General features: G+C 44.8%; 1 protein-coding gene across 3 annotated transcripts in view; it reads left to right on the forward strand.

The window, feature by feature from the left end:
- The window catches only part of LOC106740974 (cell adhesion molecule 2-like), a 48,542-nt gene extending 32,009 nt beyond the window's left edge, over positions 1-16,533 (forward strand). For all 3 annotated transcript variants that reach the window (XM_014612509.1, XM_014612508.1, XM_014612507.1), the window contains 3 exons: positions 3,106-3,334; positions 3,862-4,161; positions 8,563-16,533. In XM_014612509.1, coding sequence (XP_014467995.1) covers positions 3,106-3,334; positions 3,862-4,161; positions 8,563-8,663 — 630 coding nt within the window. In that variant the 3' untranslated portion in view covers positions 8,664-16,533. The remainder of the gene's footprint in view (positions 1-3,105; positions 3,335-3,861; positions 4,162-8,562) is intronic.
- Positions 16,534-22,055: the final 5,522 nt, after the last annotated feature.

Genomic DNA, 22,055 nt, shown 5'->3' on the forward strand with positions numbered 1-22,055 from the left:
TTCATCATTACAAAATTTATGATATTTCAATCAGTATAGTTCTTATAAAACAAATGTTTCGATATTGAAGTTACGATATTCTATTAATTTATATTTTGCGCTGTTATGAAACATATGTGAAATAATTTAATATATTTTCCCAGATTATTTTGTTTTCGTTATATGCAAAGAAAGCGGAAAAAAAGCAATTTTGTGAAATAATAGGCGTGAAGGCAAAGAGCATTTTCGAAGCCATCAGGGTTGCACATGCATCCCGACGCGTGTCACGTATTTTTTTCATTCATCACATGGCGCGACTCGCGCGCAACGCACGTGCGTCACCAACCACTGCGCCGATGTTGCCGTGAAAGTTAACATTTACATGATAAGAAAGAAAGATGTTTTACGGCAACTGAAACCGTAACGAAATATATACACACGCTCTCCGACCGAGTATCGCGAGATGAATATTAGCCAAGTCATCGACTAACGGGATCAATATACCGTGTGTTCAGCAACGGGTGCGAGAACGCTCCGTGAAAAGTGGATGATTGAGAAAGCAGAACAGTGAAATATCAAGTTTACCCGCGATTTCTGTATACAGAACAATTCAGACGAAGCGGCACCAATTCGAAAATAGATCTTCGGTCCTTCTTCCCTTCAGTATCACCGAACCCGCGAGAAACATATTTCAGTGTTGACTTGGGTCTACGCGACATTTAATAACGATTTCTGATAATACGTCACGAATGGAGACTCAGAGCGATGTTATGCTTCAACGTTCAAATATTGTGTATCCGAATTGCTTCAATTTCGCTACATACACGAAAAGGTATTTTCAGCCTGATTAAAGCAATCAAGGCTTAAGCTATCGGCTTAAGCTATCGGACTAAGGCTATTGGTTGTAAGCTGTTTCGAGCAAGATGTATTAAGAATGTCCACTATTTCGATATAGTGAGACTGAAACTTTGTTAATCGAAACTTAATTGATCGATCGCGACTTAGAACAGTATGACGCTAATTGAGGAGATCGCGATCGGCAGGTTCGCGGCACTTCGCAGGCGGTATGAGAAACCATTTGCTACATTCCCGTTGTGTTCGCGGCAGTTCCGCTTAACGTTCGGCATTCATCATTCCCGACGTCTTCTCGCAGTCGCCATTCGCGTCTACGGGTCGCCCGTTCGTCTCCGATGGATAAGTTAGGAAGCGCTAAACAGCTTTTGTTCCCCGTGCGATAGCTACCACTCGCCAGACGCCGCGAGAGACGTAAACTTCATCGAGTAAATACGCTAAGTGGTGCCAACGGCGGGCACATGTGCAGACGGAGCTTGCAGCGCGCGTACACGCGCACGCACACATTTCCGTCGCGCACGGTTTATATACGAGGTCGGACTCTGTGAAAATATCGACGAACAGCCAAGCCGGCCTCGCTCCTAAAGACCACCGCCGCTCCCGCATGAAATTTCCCGCATTGGGGACGGTGAGCTCCGCGCCGCGAAAACCCCCGACGTTAATATGCGTCGAAGTTCCCGTTACCGCGAATTCCAATATTACGGTTTTGCTCGTTGCGCCGAGTTGCGAAAGCTTCCGAGACGGATGGCTCCTCTGACGGATGACGGCGATAAATTATTTCGACGCGACTGTTTTGCACGTAATGATTTAGCGTTGAAGATGCGTATGTTGCGAGGAATACAGAAGGCTTAAATCCAATTTGTACGAAACGCGTTGTTCCGATAAATTCGACGCTAAAACACGTGTGAAAAATGATCGAATATAACAGTTTGGAAATCTCATATTTAACACAAACTCCAATATGTGAAAAATATTGCACACGCATATTAGTTCTGAAAGGTCTAAGGAGAATGCAAGGGAACACAGAAGGGTTGAACCCAATCTACGCGAAGCGCGTTATTCCGGTGAATTTGTGCACTCGACGTTAAAACGCGTGCGACGGACGATCGAACAGTTTGAAAATTGTATGTTTAATACTAATTCCAATATGTGAAAAATATCGCACACGCGTATTAGTCCTGAAATACCTAGGGAGAATCCCGAATGTGAGGAAACGTCTGGCTCGTATCGTTCAGCGGAATCCTTTTATTTTCCGTTCGAAGGCTACCCCCTGAAAATCGCCGAACACCCTCGGGTCTCGCACTGACACCATCGCGCCACGCTCGTGAGAATATGCTTTGCGTGTGTCGGCAGAGGAAGCGCCGAAACTCCCGGGAAAGTTTCTGTATTCCTTCGCAACTTTTCTTACCGGTTACGGCACGGGTCGGTGATTTTCGGCGTTCTGCGAGCACGGAAATAGACGAATCCTCTCGTTCGGTTCTTCCGTTTCGGAATCGCGGTAAAGTTGGTCAGGTACTGTACGAAGCACTCCGGGATGCGCTAGACCCCGGCACGGTACACGGGGGGAGGAGAAGGGGGTTCCAAGTTATCGAGATAAGCTTCCATTTCGATAAGTATATTTTTCCAAAAGTAAGTCGCTCCCGCACGTTTTAAGGCAACGCAGAAAATTTGTGGGCCGTGAAAGCAAAATCTCATCGGTGCGAGACAATACGTACCGCTGCTTTGTTATCTTGAGTCAAAAGAATGATCTTCATGATTTCTCCTTTATAACAGTGGACGTGGAGATTTATGATAAACCGTTCTTTTCGATTCGCCTTCTAGTGTACTCACAGAGCGTGGCGGAGTCCGCGATGCAACCGAAAAGAAGAAAGGTTTCCCGTGCAAAAATAAATCAAAAACGCAGAATTTAACTTTGCCGCGCAAAACAGTTTGCGAAAACATCCGACTTGAAACATTTCGAAATTGATAATACCATTTTCTCTCTTTAGCTTAAATGTCACTCGTACGTTGTCAGATTTATTTCGAAACTCGAGCACCGTGAGCGACTGTAAGAATATAAATAAGAGATAACAGAAAAATATAATATCTCTTCCTCATCTGAAAATAATATAGCGAAGTTGATAATAAAAATCGCGGATTGTTAAAACTACGTGCGCAAGGTATCGAGGTCACATTCATTTATTGAAATATCAAGCCATACGTCGGCAACGAAGTGCGCGGTGTTTCGAATATTCGGCGTATCGATTATCACCATTCTGTACTTTGTTTGCGAAGGTGTCCTGGGTCAGGCACAGAGACATTCACATCCTCACGGCCGGGGCGTACACATACACAAGCGACCAACGATTTCAAGCAATGCACAAACAAAACACGGGTCAAAATAGTGAATGGTCCGAGTGGACCCTCTGCATAAAGTGGGCGCAGGAGCGAGACCAGGGTATCTACGAATGTCAGATTTCCACCATACCCGTCAAGTCGCATCAGTTTCGCTTGAACGTCGTTGGTAAGTCACGGTTTTATTAGCACAATCTGATCTCTCACGTTGTCGCTCGCGTCTTCCCTCCGATCAAGAATTTAGCTCTCACTCGTGCCTTAAAGTACTCGAATCGTGAATGAATCGGAGTTTTTATCCACCGACCGTAATCATCTGACGAGGTAATGGTAACTCTCAAGACGCATTCAGCCGCATTCAACTCAAAATTTAATTCTATGAAGAATAACGGCGTCGCGCTCGGGACTTCAATTACACTGACCGCGGCATTTATTAAGAAGCTTTACCTCGTTACTTCTCACGGATCACGGGGCGATTTTAAAGATTCCTTCCCTCGTTCCTCCTCGTTCGCTAAGTACCATTCCCGAGGGGCTTTCGCGCGGAGAGCTTTCACGACGCACGAATCTCTGGATTTATCCGGGCCGAGCGAGCAACGAGCGGGAGGGGTTTGGCTAGTGGGAATGAGGAAGCGGTGGGACGAGAGGAGAGGGCACGAGGGAAAGGAGAGAAAAACGAAGGAAAATTCTTCTTTATCGCAGTACCTACGGCGACGATATTGGGCGGGCCTGAGCTGTACGTCGGTGCAGGCAGCACGATAAACCTGACGTGCGCCATACACTTCAGCTCGGAGCCTCCAGCCTACATCTTCTGGTACTACAATGAGAATGTCCTGAGCTACGACAGTCCCAGGGGCGGCATCTCGGTGATAACCGAGAAGGGTGGCGACGTCACCACCTCTTGGCTCCTTATTCAGACGGCGCAGCCCTCGGACTCCGGGGAGTACAGCTGCAAACCCAGCAACGCCAATACGGCGTCCATCAGGGTTCATGTCCTAAATGGTGAGTCTTTGCTCCTGCGAGTGTACCAGCTCCGCGCTTCGGCGACGTTTTACGAGCGGCGCGAGGCCGCGCGTTCCGAACCGGTGGAGCCGCACGGAACTTCATATGCTGTTGCTTGGAGAACTTAATTCGAGATTTCCTTATTCATAAACCTTATGTGCTTCCCTCTCGCTGTTCCTCAAGGGGATTAACCGGCACGTTTCTTTTAAAAACGTACGTTCAGGCCGTGTAACTTGGATAAAATATTACGTGAATTAAATTGAGCATTTTGTACCATCGAATTGGCACGCCTAAAATTATTTACAATCACCGACGTCTTGAACCTGCCCTCCCGTTTAACTCTATCTCACGTATATCTATTTTTCAATTGCGGTAACCCTGAATAAATATTAAATCCCAACGTTTAGGTTCTAGAAAGGTCTCTCCTGACCTTTAATTAAGCCTTTGAGCTTTTTCGTGATACAAAAAGTATTACATATATAGTAAAAAACATGTTATATTTGTATTAAAATCGGTTTTCGTAAAATCGTTGTATTAAGTTTTTAACATACCCATGTTAATTTAATATATTTTGTTTATATCAGTATTTTATTATATCGGTAATCAATGTGTGCAAATGTTAAAATAATATATTTTTATTTCGACATCGATTAACATATTAATTTTGTGTCAATCTTTGATATAATGTTTGCATTATTTTTTAACATATTCACGTTGTGTTAAATTAACAAGAAAATTTGAGTGGACTCTTTGAGACATGTGAAATGTATTAAATTTAATATGAAATTTTTCACTGTGCACGCCTGATTATAAAACCATGTTAAAACGTATGGATGGATTGATGCCTATTCGCACGCGTTATTCGGAGGATATCCTCGGGGAGCGAAGTTAAATTGTATCCCGATATCGTTGAATGATGGTGCACCGTGACGGAAAAATTCCGTATTCTCGCACCGTCCAATGGTGCTCGTCGATGAATGTTTCCCGAAATATTCGAGCAATCGACGAACGATAAAGAGACATCTTGCATGTAATGTAGAATTAAGATAATTTTATCACGTCATGCAACGACTACATCGCATCACTTTGAGACGCGCCGGGGGGTTGAACGCACCGAAATTCCGAGATCGACCGACCATTCCGTAAGTTGCAATTTCCGCCCCACAAACTCCCAAAGCGCACGGCTGTCGTCGGCCCGGGCTTTACAGCGTGCAAAATTATTTTATTGGTCGCCGCTGTTCGGATCTTGCGCGGAGGGACTGCTGGCGTTAACTATTTACAGCCAGCTCGTAAACTCGGGGCGTTTCGCGACCACGCTCGTTAAAACTACCGCGGCCGATGTCGATCAAAAAAGTTCCGCCGCTCGGCGGCTATCCGCGCGACTCCGCTCGCGAGTCAGATTAAATGCCGCGCGATAATAATGCCGATATGAAAACAGGGGCCGGCGGAGGCGCGCGCGTCTCGGAGGACGAGGATATTTTCTCGCATTCTTATCGTTCCTGCCGTGAGCTCACGTGTGCACGTATATACCGAAGGTTCGGAGGATATCGGCTCGCACTCGCAGCTGTCTCTTCCTAGCTTTCGGCCGCAATACGGAGCTTGCGCCGCTCTATCGACTCTTAGCAATTATGCAGTTGCGAAGTTGGCGCGCCAATATGTATATGCGCGAACACGCGCCGGTTCGCATAATAAGGCCCTTCGTCATCCGCGACGTACGAAGGAGTCGCGGAGTTGGTGAATGCTTCGATGACCTGCGACCGGCTTGAATAATTTATTAATGAAACGCGTGCGGCAGACGTTGAATTATGTTCGTTATGCTGGGCTGTTTTTCGTGACGCGACAACATCGCGCGAGTACGGAACAAATTGCCCGTGATTCGTGGATGTTCCCCTGTGTAATCCGTTTATCGAGAACCTGTGGATTGCGAAATGCGATGCGGAAATAATCGAGGTGTGTGTATAATCATGTGCCGTCGTGTATAACCAGCGACTGTTTGCGAAATGTTATAAGAAGGGGGTGATATTTTGATAATCTTACGTACACATTATGATTGCGTTTCAGTATATCTCGAAATATAAGAAGGACATTTGCGGAATAACATTGTATTGATCAAATTCAACTAGTTGGGATACCAGAAGAAATTCTTATAGAAAGGCTTTATGCCTCTGATGATTGATCAGCAATCTGTTTCTAGTCTAGAACATTCGGTAAAGTACAAAAGTACTTACTATCCTTTGCTTGCACGGAACGCTGAGATCGTCAGCAACAATTTTTATCTTTGCGATTGAGTGTGCACGCTTCAACTTTGACGATTATGAAGATCCTAGTGGTCGAGAAAATCGGGCTAGTTCGTCCATTTACTTTCCTTAAGAACTCAAAATTATACGCGGTTGCGTCAAAATTTTACGTTTACTCCAAAAAATGGCTTCGGCTATATTTTTCAGCTTGATCTATTATATATCCATTTTGCATAGTTTCAGACGAATTGCTTGGGACACCCTATATATATTTTTTTACATATTACATATTTTTTCACTATATATTCGTTGTAATTCTTTGAAAGTATTATGTTATTGTATAACATATTAACTTCATTTAACTTCATTTAACTCCAGTTAAATGCACGCAATTATCTGCGCGGAAAGAAATAAATATAACAGGTTTTAATAGAACACACGTGAATTTTTCTAAACGAATTTTTTTACCCTCGGAAAAGAAAGCATCCACGGACAAAATGAAGAAAGCCCTATTCTTCCCGAGCCTCTAAAACTATGGTGATTCTCGAACTATGACAGGTTTATTTCTTCGAGGGCGTCTTATTTTGTAAATTGAATTTCATATTTGCTTCGAATAAATCCGAATGAAAGAAAAATTATTACTGATATATCAGAGATTGCATTACTTCTAATAACGAGTAGTAAGTTCACACATGCAGAAGCGAAAATTCAATCACACTCACAAATATGAAAGAAATACGTTATTCAATATCGCGATATCTGTTATTGCGTACATCGTCGCAGAGAATACAGGTCACGACGGAGAGAATAACTCTTAAGTACGCGCTCTTAAAATTTTACCATTGAAATCTCGACCCGTCCGTAGAATACGACACCTTAAAAGCTCGCAGAAATTTACAGCCAGCCGGTTGATATGGCTTGAACGGGGCGGAAATTACTCTTCGATTCGCACACGCATACAGCTCTCTCTCTCTCTCTCTTATTGGCGCGGCCGATATTCCACGTCGAAAGAAATATATAGGTCCCACGATTTCGCGAAAACTTCGCCATTAGCCGCACCCCGGAATAATTCCTCGGAGTTCCCGTTACTACAATGCGTTAAAAACAATTTCGGAAAGTTCGTCTTCCCTTCACCCCGGCGGCTGTTCCGGCGCGTCGTCGTCGGAAGGAATGTCTTTTCGAAATTTCCTGCGTCGCGATAAGAAATCCGCGGATGGCGGACGAACGGACGCGAAGTCGAAACTTTCGCGTGGGTGCGAAACTTGGGGAATTTACGAGGACCTGGTCGGAAAATTCCGCGGGCACTACGGATGGGAAAGCGAGGAGCGCGCGCGTCCGGAAATTGTGCTTCGATTCCCTTTACGAAGTGGCCGATATCCGATAGAACGTCGAATAGAGAGGAGGACGCGCCTAATACGCTCTCTGGCCCGTCGGAACTTTTACAATAGCGAAATCGTCGCGATCAACATTCCCAACGTGACGATCGCGCGGCCGGCTCCGGCAAATTGTGCCTCGCCGCGCCGCCCCCTTCCACCCCCCGACGAGATCATTTATCCGAATGTATCGTTCGTAGTTGACATTCGTTAAAAAGTTTGCGACGTGTTCCACGGCGCGAAACGAACGGGCGCGATTCAATTAATTTCAACAGCCGTAACGGAGCATAAACTTTTCCCGCGATACACGTCACTGGTATTTCAATAACTTTCCATTTGAAAATATCCAGCACGTGTCGCATGGTAAAGTCCTTGTTATCCGGATGAAAACCCGGCCGCTTCGACTTTCTTCTTTTTTCTTCTTCTTTCTTCTTCTTTTGTTCTTCCCCTTTCTCCCAGCTCGCTTGAAGTAGATTATATTCGCTGAATGAGACGTGATAGATTGATGGATGGTTTATTTATTCCCGGCGTAAACCAGCTCGAGGAACTTCTTGTAATAATGGGTTCGCTACCGGCAGAAGTAAGAGTGACGTAATAAAAATGTATAGCCAGTTTTAGCCGGAGGAGCAGCGCGACCACCGATACGTCACGACGAAAGAGAGACAACTGCGAGAGAGACTAGAGAAATATTTTACCTTATAACGTTCGCTTTTGTACGCGGATCAGCGAAGAAAGATGTCGGGATCGAACTTAGAGAAACCATTGTCCAAATATGTGTCTTTGTGTTGCAGGCGAGCGACCGGAAGCGATGCAGACCGGGACCGCGGGGCCGATACTGTCCTCGAGCTGTCTTTTGGTGTCCCTGATCATTTTGTACATATCTTCGGTGTAATCGAAAACAGCGCCAACGGCCAGAGTTCACATCCGTCGCGGTACGTTTCTCTTGCGTCCACGCGAATGCAATCGAACCATTTCACCGGATACATGACAACTGCGAGGCGGCAACCACGGTTTGCACAGAGTGCAAACAAACTCTTCAAAAGTGATCGGGGAGGAAGGACTTTGGCTGGTGCATTGTCCCCTCCCCTCCGACAATCCGTGATGTTTTTGTAAGAGCGGAAAACTGCCAATTACGGGAAAATAGCGATTCTACTTGACAACGCGGTAGCTTTCAATTAATTCATTACTACTTCTTACAAAAGCATTACGAATTACCAGTTATTAGGGATGTATCGGGTCGTGTGTGGGAGGTATCACACAGCGAAACTCTGCCGAGGAATGTTGGGCGACACGAAGATTGAAAAGTTGCATCTTGAAGCTTCCCTTCACGATGAGCGAACAGTTATTTTCTTTTCCCTTTTAAAACATGCGTTCGCCCCTTGGAACTATTTCTTGCTTCACTATTAACACGCTCTACACTTGTGCAAATCTTCAGATTCTCCTTCATTCTCGCGTCGCCGAACATTCCTCGCAAATGTAAGGGAAACTCACGAACCTGTCCCCCCTTTTTTAACACACGAAAGGACGATAATACTCGAGTTATCGTCGAGCTTATCGCGCAACCGTTTTCTACGTCAGCTCGTACGTCATGAGTTATCGAGCCCGCGCCGACGTGTGACAGAAATCAAAATGAAGAGCGTGGAAGAACGCGTGAATCTTCGTCGCGCGCATTACGGATGGAATCGTGCGTGCTACCGATGTGAACGCGCGGTCTCGATGAAAAGGCATTTAGTTAAGCAAATGTCGATGCTAATGCCGGAAGCGCCGAGGGTGCTTCGCGGTGGATCCGGTGGGCGAAGGCAGACGCACGAGCGGAGAAGAATCCGCCACCGTGGCGGTCGCTGCCGAGGTCGAGCCCCTCGATAATCCAGGTAATCCGCATCGAGAGAAACCGATTTACGAGAAGCGTAAAGGCGAGGAGCGATTGCCTTACGGTACGGTTTTACGAGCGGTCGAATCTTGGAAATGCAAGCTACGTGGATGGGATCCAATGGAAAATAAAACGTGACTCGAGTGCTCGATCCGGCAATTTTCCGTATTTCATAAAATTGCCGCTCGATAATCGGCTGTACACCCGCGCACTCTCCAACGCCGTTCCTAATCTCGGTGACTCTTCTCGCGATTTTATTGCGCTCTGCCGAGGGCGTGTCACGCTCACTACGATTAGTTTCATTGTGTTTGCAAATCCGCTGGATATTCAAATCTCGGTCTTTGTGCGATCAATCTCAGCAAGGATATATTTTCTTTGGCGACGGGAAGAGCCGAAGTAGGGTGCTAACTTTATATCAATTCTAGAATGTGTGTTCTAACGTGTGTACAATGAAATGCAAGCATTGAAGGAAATATCGATTTTATATTGACATTCGCATCGCAAATACTGAGCCACTCTGCAAACAGTATCAATCATCGATCGAACCTGTATCAGATAACGTTAAGCTAATCAGTTGGAATTAATTAGAATCATCAGTGTGATATATCAAATACGTTTCAAACGTACGTCGAGTAAGTAACGGGAAATTTTCGATGCAAACAAATGTAATGAAATATCTGTGATACGAAGCACGATTGCTAATACAAATATTAAGGCTGGGCGGATCAATTCATGTATTGTGAAGAACGCGCACAGATATGTGCTAGTTCGAGGCGATTTGCGACGAGGAATCAATGGCTGAATGCAATCCGCATTAAGTCGGTTAAAGTAGCCCCATTGTGTGCGTCACGCACTTCGATTACGTCCTAATTTTCTATCATCCGTGATCAGCGCATTGGTTGGCACAACGTTCAATAGCATAAAGACAAATCATGGAGACATATTTGATATTCAACGTTCGATTTCCGTGTTGGAGCTGTTAAAATGAATCGTCATTAACAATCGAGATTTGAAATATGTAGAAGTTATGAAATGTTAATGAGGAGATTAATTGCTGTTATTTCCCTTGTGATTAAATAAACGCGATACGATTTTATCGGTGAATACGGAAAAAGTTGACAAAAATATATTATGAGAATGAAATGAAAAAGTATATAATATACATATTATATTATATTATGTATAAAGAAGATAGATTGCGAAAAGATCTCAAGAGGTACATATATTTATGGAAACAAATCAGCATACGCGCACGTGCGACAATGTACGGTCAATAACAAATTATCACAATTGCTTCTCGACAACACACAAAAAATAATTAGGAATAATTGAGCGTTCATTGATGCGTCATGTGACCATGTGAGGTACCAGCGGGAAATGCAATTAGCGAGAATAAATAGCACTAAACGCGGCATACGTGCACATAAAAGTTAATCTTACGGTTGCAAATAAACGAGAGTGAAACGATTGAATAATTGAATCTACTGTGCGTGGAAATTTAATACAATAATCGCCGGCGATTATTGCGAACTGTGCATAAATAAGCATTTTATCAATGAAAACAATACCGTTGGGGAGGGGGGAGGTCGCTTTAAATTTCGACACAGCGAATAGAATGTCGGTTAGCCCCAAGGAAAATATGCATAACGTGAATAATTCCCCAATATATGTTTGCGTTAATTTTACGATCGGTTGCGCCCGATTGTTTTTATATATTCAATAATCGCGATGATTGCTGCATCATGTTTACTTATATATCTACGAATGCGTATGTAAAAAATATTTTCCCTAGATTGTGTCAGATCCGCGATGTTAACTGCTGCGCAATAATATATCATCCTTTATAGGCGAAATTGTTCTATTAAATAACGTTTGAAACCGAGAAAATTTAAAATTGTGAAAAAGTCACACATTTATTTGACTGACTTACGCCGGATAAATCGTTGCTCCAATTAAATTCGCGAATACATATTGGTGCAGAGAAGATAGAGAGAGAGAGAGAGAGAATCATAGAATTCCAGATATCAGTACGGTATCAGGGCGCGTATCGATAAGATGGTATCGGCATGGTTTCTCTGAATGTATCATTTAGTCGGCAGAAGGCCGAAGTAATTGATCAAACGTCGAGCACTCCCGTCATCGTTTGTCCGGACATCATCATCGCTCGAACGATCGCGGCGGCATAATCGGAAGGATCGGGGCAGTGTATTCTCTCGACGGATGAGCGGGGCGCAGAGACCGAGAGGCTGAAAGACGGACCCTGGATGGAAGGAAGTGTTTCGTGTGCGCGCGACACACGTGTGTTAACGTCGCGCTCGTCGCGGATAGACGTTAAACCTGATGAATCTGTGATGATACCGCACGTGTGCAAACACATCGATGCCTCGGACACGTGCCTCAAGGAGGCATGCGGCTACATACGGATTAAGCGTAATGGCGCTCCTAATTAACAATTCGACGAATGCGCCGGACTGTTCGGCATTTAATAAGCGTCCGCAACGCCACCGGCATTAGCATCGCCGTATCAACGCGAATTGTATATAGTGTCTGTATTATATAACTCCGTACGACATCACACTCACTCACACGCCTTGCGCGCCGCACGGAAACTTCGGCGCGAGCCGATCCTCTCCCTTCGCTCTACCACGAACTGTGTCCGTGAGATCCGCGGATTTCCCCGGTCGAGGAAATCACGCTCCGATCGCACTTACGCGAACGCGCGCGCTCGAGAGAGGAAGAGAGAGGGGGGACGATTTTCACTTTCTATTTGTGTGTGTTTCGATGTGACATCCTGCCGGATAGCACTGGCGAACGACGATTGACTTCTCCGGCTGAGAGAGGAGCGCTCGCGCGCAGGAGGCTTCGTTTCGCTTCTTCAGCGGAAACTTTTCTCCCGCAACAATCATTGTTATTCGTTCGTTTGATAAGAATTAACTTTCGATACGTGGCCTTTCTTCGTAACATCGTCACAGATATTGCCCGTTTCGGAATGAGCGCTCGAGCATTTTAGCTTTTGAATCTCTTATGTGGATATTCGGCGAAGATACAATCTCATGATATTTGGTTTATTTTCGGACCAACGGAGCATTGAGCAACTTTTTATCGGAGGTAGAGATTTAAAAACATTGGCGTATGGATTGAATATATCGTTTCCATTTGTTCACCGATACAAATTTGGTTTTGCGGAATCCGCAAATATCGTCGAGCTTGCAAGACTGGCTGCGGGAAGTCGATGAGAGAAATTGCGGTTCGTCCGCCAGTGCGATTGGTTAGTATCGAAAGTATCGCTTGGGCCATCGGCGCTCGACGTAAACGAAGTCGCTCGTATCTTCGCGCTCCTACGCAAGTCCCGATAGAATGACGAAGTGGATGTCTGTCCCGTCTAGCAAGGATTCCTTGCGGCGACACGGACGGTCGTTCGTCAGAAGCGATTTGTAACACGATGAGTCGAGGAGGCGACGAAGAAACACAATAATGCCGCCGTTATTCCGCGACACTTCTTGAAAAAGAAGAGTCTCATATTTGAGGATCTTGCGCCTATTTTTAATCCTGCCTCTTCTAATTTCGCGAGTCCAAAAATTTGTTGAATTTTCCAATATCTTTTCTTTCATTCGTGGCGATTGAGGAACGTAGGAAATTTCACACAAGCTGTATATTCCGAATTATTGACATGCTTCTTTTGGATATTTTATTTTTCCGCCTGAAACCTAGACTGTGTTGTGTTCCGCAAAAGGAGGAAGGATAAGTAAAAGTGTGCGGGAAAGAGTCTCGTGGAGAAATCTCAAATCAGGACCCGTTGTTACCTCACTGCGCGGGTGTGGAAAGGGCACGCGATGTCGAGAGAGCGCCGGCAAGAAAGATAATATTTCGGAAGTTCTCTCGAGGGACGAGCTCGCTAGAGTCACGCTTACGCGTGCGGTTCGGCGGTGGAATATACCGCTCTTGAAGACAATGAGAAGTCGGGAGAAAAATAATTGCGCGGGCGGGGACGGGTGCCCGAGCCGAAACAAAAGTTCGCCCGCATTTTTCTTCCTTTTCGGCGGAAACTAGGTGTAAGAGATAGGAAGCGCGCCGTCGAGTCGCGGGACCGACTCCGCAATGCGTGCCGCATCGATTTTCCAGCTGCCGAGCGGATGTTTGGGAAACGTATCGATGGACCCAGTTATTCCGGTTAAATACAGGACTCGCAAATATCTGTTACTAACAGAATTCGATGAAATTTCTTCTTGATGTAAAGTCCGAGTCGCTAGCAATCAACATATATACACATACACGTACATATCGAAATGCAAATGAACACATAAGGAAATTTTGCATTTCATTTAATTTCACGCTTTCATGGAACTTCATTAGGCGATATCGGCTTCCTTTTGATATACGTTAACGAAGCCATTCTGTGGATAATGCGAAAATAAAAACAAACGTGCTATTTCTCTCATTTCGAGTTGCATTTACGCGAATCGGAATACGATAGATATAGTTTATCCTCGTTTGTGCAACTCGATGCCATGTTACGCAGATCCTATTGCAATTCATTGTTCTATTGCCTGTATCATCAATAACGCTAGTTAAACCGATGTCTCTTTGCAAATAGATACTCGTCCGAAAATACATTTCATTAGAAAACTAATTATTCCACCTGACGCGTGCTAGTTAAAATAATTGACGCGCCACATGCACAGGAGATATATTATGTTTTAGTTATTACCTTAACATCTCTTTATTCATACACATACACGAATACGGTTATCATACGTTTTCTCAAAGTACGCAGAATATGCATTTTCTCGCGTTCCTCATTTTAATAAGTATAAATAATATTTTTTTTATATATTAACTCAATCTCTGTGTTCGTCATCTTAAGTCGGTAAATTATATGATACAAATTAGAGGTAAGCAAGAAAAATTTGGCTGTGATTAATCAGCTTATAGAAAATATTATTATTTCACCCTATTTCTAATCTCTTGTTTTTATATTTCAATGTTACGAGATATTATAAATTAACATAAGGCTACTTGTATAAATGAATTGCAGTGCACAAAAATGCCATGTTTATCGTAAGAAAAAAATCATGAAATTTTACACTCTGTTGAAATTTCTCTTGGATACCTCCCTTAGTCGCAATTGCGATTCGGTTGATACCTAACGTAACTTAGAACAAATTGCCTTCCTTTATTGGCGCATAACGATTAGCCGGGTCGTGCATCCGGGGCAAATCCAAAATCAAATGCGATTTCGCGCGGGCCATTACGCGGCATTCATCATCTTCCAAATGCAACGCGGGCGCAATTATTGTCCGATCCGGGCGAAAGCCTGGCAACAGCAACCGCGCCAAACTCGGATCGCTCGTCCCTCTCTGCAACCCCTCGCGGAATATTACTTCCTAATAATACGAATTATCGGTTGAAAGGCTCGTTTTATTACGCGCCGCGTGCACACGCGAGCGAAATCACGCCAACCGAGTGCCGTGATCAAATATCGTACCAGGCATCGCGTGGCTTCGCGCGAGGTCTGTTGTATAAATGAAAACGGATGAAACTTCAGCTTCGGACCGTCCGTCAACAGGCATCGCGGAACAATCGTGCGACGGTGATACATGTCGATTTCTTTTTATAATCGAGCAGATAATTAGAGGATACCCTTTTCCGATGAGTTTAGAGAGGCGATTTTTCCTCGACGACAAATGTCGAAGAAGCTCGTTACGTGTCGAAATGTTGCATACTTTGGCGTACACACATTTCTAACTAAGCTTCCAATTAAAGATTGTAAATTCGATCGGAATCGATCGGGGAAGGAGACTCCGACGGTTTTCTTCTCCGAAAACGAAATTCGTAAATAGTTCTTATCCGTGCGAGGACGCGCGAGGTTGTTTTCGTCGGGGATAAATCAATTCCGAATCAGCTAAAAATCTGCGATGAAAGGAACATCCGATGATTCGAGGACGGCCCCGTACAAAATAGAATCGGACATGTCCCAAATTCCTAGATCCGTGGACCGCAAAATGAGGTAAACGCGGCACGTTGCTCCGAACTCGGAAAGATGAAACGAATTCGGATTTTGTTCATTCCACGTGGTCGGCCGAGTTGAGAATTGAATTCCAGGCGCGAACGGAATCCAATTCGAAGTCCGTGGTTGTCCGCGAACCGTCTCCCACGTCCTCTCGTCCTGATCTCCTAACTTGGTAGGAAACTTCGCGCGCAGTCCGACGCGCGATCGTTTTCCTTCCTGCATCTTCACTTTCCACGGTCGCACCACCTGTCTTCCCTCGATATAGACGCTCACGATTGCTTTCCCGTATAAATACCGCGGATGTTTTCGCGAGTTTTAACGTTACCGCGGCACTCCAGACTGCGATTACACCCACTTGTACATACGTACACGCGATCTGTGAGAGACACTCGGAAGGAAGATTCGACACTCGAATTTGCGAAATTATGGGAAGCGATTTCACGGAAGAAAATTGGGAGATTTCAGCGATAAAGTGCGTCGCTCTCGCCTCTCTCGACTCGTCCGCATCGCGACGCTGCGTCCAATTTGCGCGCTGCACATTTTACCGCGAGCACAAGCGCGAAACGATGCGCGCCCGATATGCGCGAAATATCGCGACGAATGATAGGCGCCGAGAGGGAAACTAATCGTTAACTAGAACGTGAATTAATCGTTAACGAAAGTGCGCTCCGACGACAATGCGACGGACTGGAACTCGACGGGCCGTAGATTCTAATCGACGATTTTGCTAAGCGCAAGCGTAAGAGATAAGAAGAAGAAAGAAAACAATGAAATGAACACAGAAGAAATCAGTAATCGCAGTGATATCGTTAGAATAGATAGGTATATTATTGTACATACTATGATATTACGATGTTTACTAAATAAAAATGTTGAAAGGAAGCGAAGTGACCTGCTCTTTCGAAGCGAAGGTTGTAGAGCCGCATGTACATAACGTGACGTATCCTAAAAAATAAATGCTCCTTGATAAGTCCATCAAACGTTGGTAGACTACTATCGATCCGACTGCACGCGCAGAATGCGTCGTTCTTCTCTTTTTTTCTTTATCACAGTTCCACGATCTCTCTTATTGATTTATGAACTTATGCGTTTGTAACGAAACGCTACTTGAACCACAATACAAATTTGTTAGGAATTTTTGATCATTTGATATGAAATTTGTTTCGTATTTGAGAGAGTGGACAAGTCTGAAGAGAATTTATTAAGATTTTTTACATCGTTCATATTTTCCGCGCGATAACGTTGTAAACAACGCAATTTATAAAACAGTACGCAACGAGTATCGAAGGTAATATTATCAAGTTTTATCATTATCACATTGCAAAGAGCTTTGTTTGAGGTTTACCCTGTATAATTTTTCTTCCGTTTAAGTATATGCAACGAAAGGAGAGCGGAAGTAGTTCGTTACAAAGGTGACGTAACACCTTTAGACGTACGATTGGTTTGAGTATTTCCTTTGTTACAATATCCACCTTTGAGGACATCTGGACGCAGTCGTGGAAACGAGCAGATCCCCGAAGAAATCCCTTTGCTTCTTCAGACCCGCGTCTCCTTTATCCTGGCAGCTGGCAGTCTTTTATCGAGAATGCTTCTTTCGCCGGCGATAAGTAACTAACGAGCTTCAAAGGACGCCAGCGGACGGAATTTCTGACACTCTTTCGCCACGCTGTCACGTTCGAAACACGACGCGACGAATTAAAGCAGAAAAGAGATGAACGTGTGCGCGTCAAAACTCAGGTAAATACGATCTCATTCACATATCCGTTGTCGCCTTCACAACGCTTCCTTCCTTTATCATGTATGGCAGTGAACACGCCGAGCATGCGGCGACCGGACGCATAGAAAATCGATTGCAATATGCAAGAATGCACTATAATTGTTAATTTTTCATTACCTCTTTGTTCATCGAAGTAGTTCGATTTTTCCCTCGGAGCGAAGCGACTCGATTACAAACCAAACTCGCTTTACGTACGTCTGGCACAATCGTTGCCTTTTTCCAGCCACTTCCGGTACCGGAATCGGCATGGGGGGGAAGAGGGCACAAGATTATGGAAATTGAATATTTAACTACTACGGTACAGTTCGCCAACTTTTAATAACCGCGCACTGGCGCTGTTCCAAATTAAGGGTAACTGGTCACTGGTGGGATATCTTCCTAAAAAGTTTTCGTTGCGTTGAAAATTTCACCGCGCTTGCTATACTTTCCCTTAACAGATAAGGAAAAAAGAAAAGAACGCTAAGCCGAATGTTGCAGTTGTATACTAAAGTATCGTAGCCGCTGTTAAGGAACGACTGTGGAAACGAGGTTTCGTACCGTGTTCTAAAAACTATCGTAGAAGCAAAACAGAAATAGCTTGCGTAAAGTACATATAATAAACTATAATACCGCGTGCAACCGCACTCAGGCGAATATATGAAGCCAGCTACTAAACTACGAATTTAGCTTGATTCAATTTATATTGTTTATTTGTACTTTCTTAAGTTGAATCAGTGAAACAGTATTTTATCGATGATCAGTGAGTATTCGCTAATTTTTTGTGGAAATCCCTCCACTTAGCTTTTTTGTCTAATACTTCGCTGATTTTAACTAATGAAAGATTCACTGCAAATTGCTGTTACGCATCACGTAGCTGAAATACAATGTACATGTAGTACATACATTTAATCGCATTTGGCGCAACAATCATATCGTATTCGGCGTAGTTCGTGTGGCAGCAGACTCAAGAGCTAAATGTTTCGAGTTCGAGTTCCGTTAATAAACATGTTTCTCAAATACGATATAAATGAAATCAAACATAATTAAGAATATTTCAGGTAAAACCATTGACAGTACCTTAAGAGTGGGATTATGATCATAAAAAAAGTAATAAGTAAAAGCAATAAATATTCTTTTCACTATTTCTGCAGTTAGATTTCTCCGATGAAAACAGTTGCTGCTATTAATCGACTTTTACAGCAAAATTTTACTGATTTCCAGTGCTATACTTATAACTATGTTCACTAGTGACTGCTTTTCAGTGATAATACATTAATTACACTTTAAAGAGTACTGGAAAATTCGAAACGCATACAGCATAATTAAAAAAAAAAGAAAAGAACCGTTCTGAGTCGTTTTTATGTGCGTATATGTCACGTAACATTAGAATTGCTTATCCATCCTGTGCGGCCCCTCGGTATTCATTAGTATCTTAGTTTACCCACGCCCGGATCGTCGCTTTACATTTTCCAGACATCCCCGAATTTCTCCCCCAATTTGCGAGAGACACCGAAATCGGCCACGATCAATCACCCCCGCGCGCTCATCCACTTACAACGCCCGGCTCGACGAAATGTAACACGATATCCCTCGACGTTACGGTTAACGAGCATCTGCCCGAAGCGCCCTAACTGTGTGTCGAGTTTCAACGTTTGCAGCCGCCGTAGTGATGGACGTTTCCTCACCGTGGAACATCTAAGAAGCGAGCTCGCGAGACGCTACCGCGGTTTTGTGGATTCCGCCGGTAAAGCGTCATGTTTCGCGCGAAAGATGCGGTGGCCCGAATGCGCTACAAAGGCAGATGACGATCTCCTGAGGTGGATACACGACGAGTTGCAACAGCGAAAACCGTCGTGCAACGGAGCCACCGCTGTGACAACACGACGGAACAAATACGAAGTGGGACATTGCTTCGGACAACCGCCATGGCTTCGAGGCAAACTGAGAAACAAAGGTATAACAGAAAAACGATAAAACATTTCGCACTACTTTTCTAATTGCACGTTTCCCGATAATAAATCTTTGCATCCTGCGGGGGGGTATAATCTTTAAGCTCGCCGAGTTCCCGGCGCGTTATCAGGTCGCGGGAAATTTGTTCTGCAAGTGGATAGTAGACGATTATATTATATCGCATTAATAAATTATACTCGTCAAGTAGGAGGAAAGATAATCTGTGCAATATAGTTCTTGCGAGAATATGAGTCGCTAGACAGCTTTTTATTGCTTTAGTTTACGCTCGATCTAATTATCAGCTACGATGCCACATTATAATGCCACTTGGTCATCATTAGTCTTCTTGATCACGGCGCGCTTGATTATTGGCGCTCGGGTTATCGGCTTATTCGCCTGTCATATCGATGATCTTATCCCTCAAGCAGACCGCTCTCTGAAACTGCGCATAATTTATACAGCGAGCGGGAATTAATGAAATAACTTCGTACGAGAAATCAATATCATTTATGAAACAAGTCCACCTGGGTGATCAGCAAACGCAAGTTGCTTCGAATTTAACTCAACTGAGTAATTTCGTCACGTATATTTTATAACAAAAATATCAATGACAAACCGACATTAATGACAACATTATTATTGAGTAATTACGATTGCATGCGCATTTAATGCATTCGACGAATCCACCGATAGTTCGCCGTAGACGTACAAACGAGAAGAATCTAATAGCGCGAAATTACCAGGACGTATTAGAATTCTCTGACTTACGCCCGACTCTCTCGGACAGCCGGAGGGAAAAGAAACGTCCCGCGTTCTCTCCCCGGAGTTTTTCCTCGATTTTCCGAAAGAGAGAACCTTAACGCCGAGCGAGTCACTTTTCGCGCAAGTGTGAACACGTCGTCAGCAATTTGCGTTCCTCTGCGTGACTCCTCCGGCTGGCGGAGGTGACGCAAAAAACTTTAATTCCGGTCCGGCGGTGGCACGTCGGAAATGGTGCTCGACGTGCGGCGCGATAATACGCATACGCTCGCCCCTGTAATCCTTTTTATCCGGCTGACTTTATCACCTCGCAGCCTCGGCCGTTAAGAACGGAGAACGCCCGCCCTAATTTCGCGGTTAACTACAAATATCGGTTCAGCGACGGAAGCATGCCGGCCAGGAGGGGCCGCTTCGTCCCGCGTGCATGCCTCGAATATCTCGCTATTTGCGCTTCGGACTTTACGGCTCCCATGTGAAACGATTCGAGCTAAGGACACACGGCAGCGAGAGAGAGAGAGAGAGAGAGAGAAGGAGTAGGATGGGGATCGGGAAGCTCGGGGGGTTAAACAGAGAGGAGGATACTGACGTCGTTGTAAAACGGCACGTTTGTACCGGAGATGTACGACGGGGAGAGAAAAGACGAGAAAGAGAGAGAAAGAGGGAAAAAAGATAGAGCCATATACTGAGCACGTGAACGTAGAAGAGACGGGGAAATCGGTGAGAAGTGAGGCCGAGAGGGTCGGAGCCAAAGCGAGAGAGAGAGAGAGATAGAGAGAGAGAGAAGGAGGGAGCGGCAGCATTTTATAGCTCGGACTAGATGGTCCGGAACGTGGTGTGGCAGATAAAAAGGATAGGGAAACTACGTCGGAACTACTCGCGGTGGATGCGCGTAGAACAGATACGCTTTTTCCATTAAAACCGTTTCCCCGACACCCCGACGGATCGGGGTGGGTCAAGGCACGAACGTCCCCGTCCGAGGATTCACGCGTGCGTCTCTCTCGAACGGCGATAAGACGTGATGCTTATCCCGTCCGGCGATTCGTTCGGTCGCCGATGAATCCCGCGGTTTATCGCGCCGCAATGGAGATACACGGGGGAACAACGATCCCGTGCAACAGCCACCCCCGCCGATTCGGCGTCGTGGCGGGGATATTTATACGACGGGGACATTCGCCGCGCGATATGATCGCGAGCTGGTTAGACCGTTAGCGAGGGAACTTTAGTTTCCGCGACTTCCACTTGATTAACCCGAATGCAGAGCGCAACGCAGCGTTTGCATAAGTTTCCCTTATGAAACTGTCGAGATCGTTCCGCTTCTCCGTCACTGTCTTACATCTCGTACCTTCTCCGTCTGATGCAGCGCCACTTAATCTAATTGCTTCGATTACTATTTGCAGAGCTCAGATAGACACATACGCGTTAATCCACCGGCGATGCGCGCAGCTATTGCCAAAAGTAACCAACATGAGAGCCGTGTTATTTTCTCCCGCGCAAATATTGAGTAATATTGAATAACGTGATTGAATAACCGCGCATTGTGCCCGCGTGAGAAGAATCTTGCGGTTTTTATCTCGCACTCGTAAATGTTCGGGAAAGACCACATACACGAGAGTCGGGTGTAAATGTGAAACCTTTATTTCCGAGCATCAGAGCGCGCGATCTCCAAATTCCGGCTAGTAAATCTTCGACAAAACAGGTTTTATAAATGGTACCGCGGCTCTTTATCAAGATTCCAGTTTCAAAATGATGGCGCGGTAGTTGCAATAACGTTCTGTTTAACGTAAATTGCGGCGAATCGAAGCGAGCGGAATTTAAAGCTTGACCTAGCGCAGGTAGAAATGACGATGTATAACGAGTAGATGCATCTAAGCAGAACATAGAGCCAATATCAGCAGCGTTTATATCCAAACCACCAAACCGATATAGCTTCTTCATATAT

The sequence above is a fragment of the Dinoponera quadriceps genome, unplaced genomic scaffold (assembly GCF_001313825.1).
Source record: "Dinoponera quadriceps isolate SergipeBrazil2010 unplaced genomic scaffold, ASM131382v1 scaffold397, whole genome shotgun sequence".
In the NCBI taxonomy this organism is placed as follows: domain Eukaryota; kingdom Metazoa; phylum Arthropoda; class Insecta; order Hymenoptera; family Formicidae; genus Dinoponera; species Dinoponera quadriceps.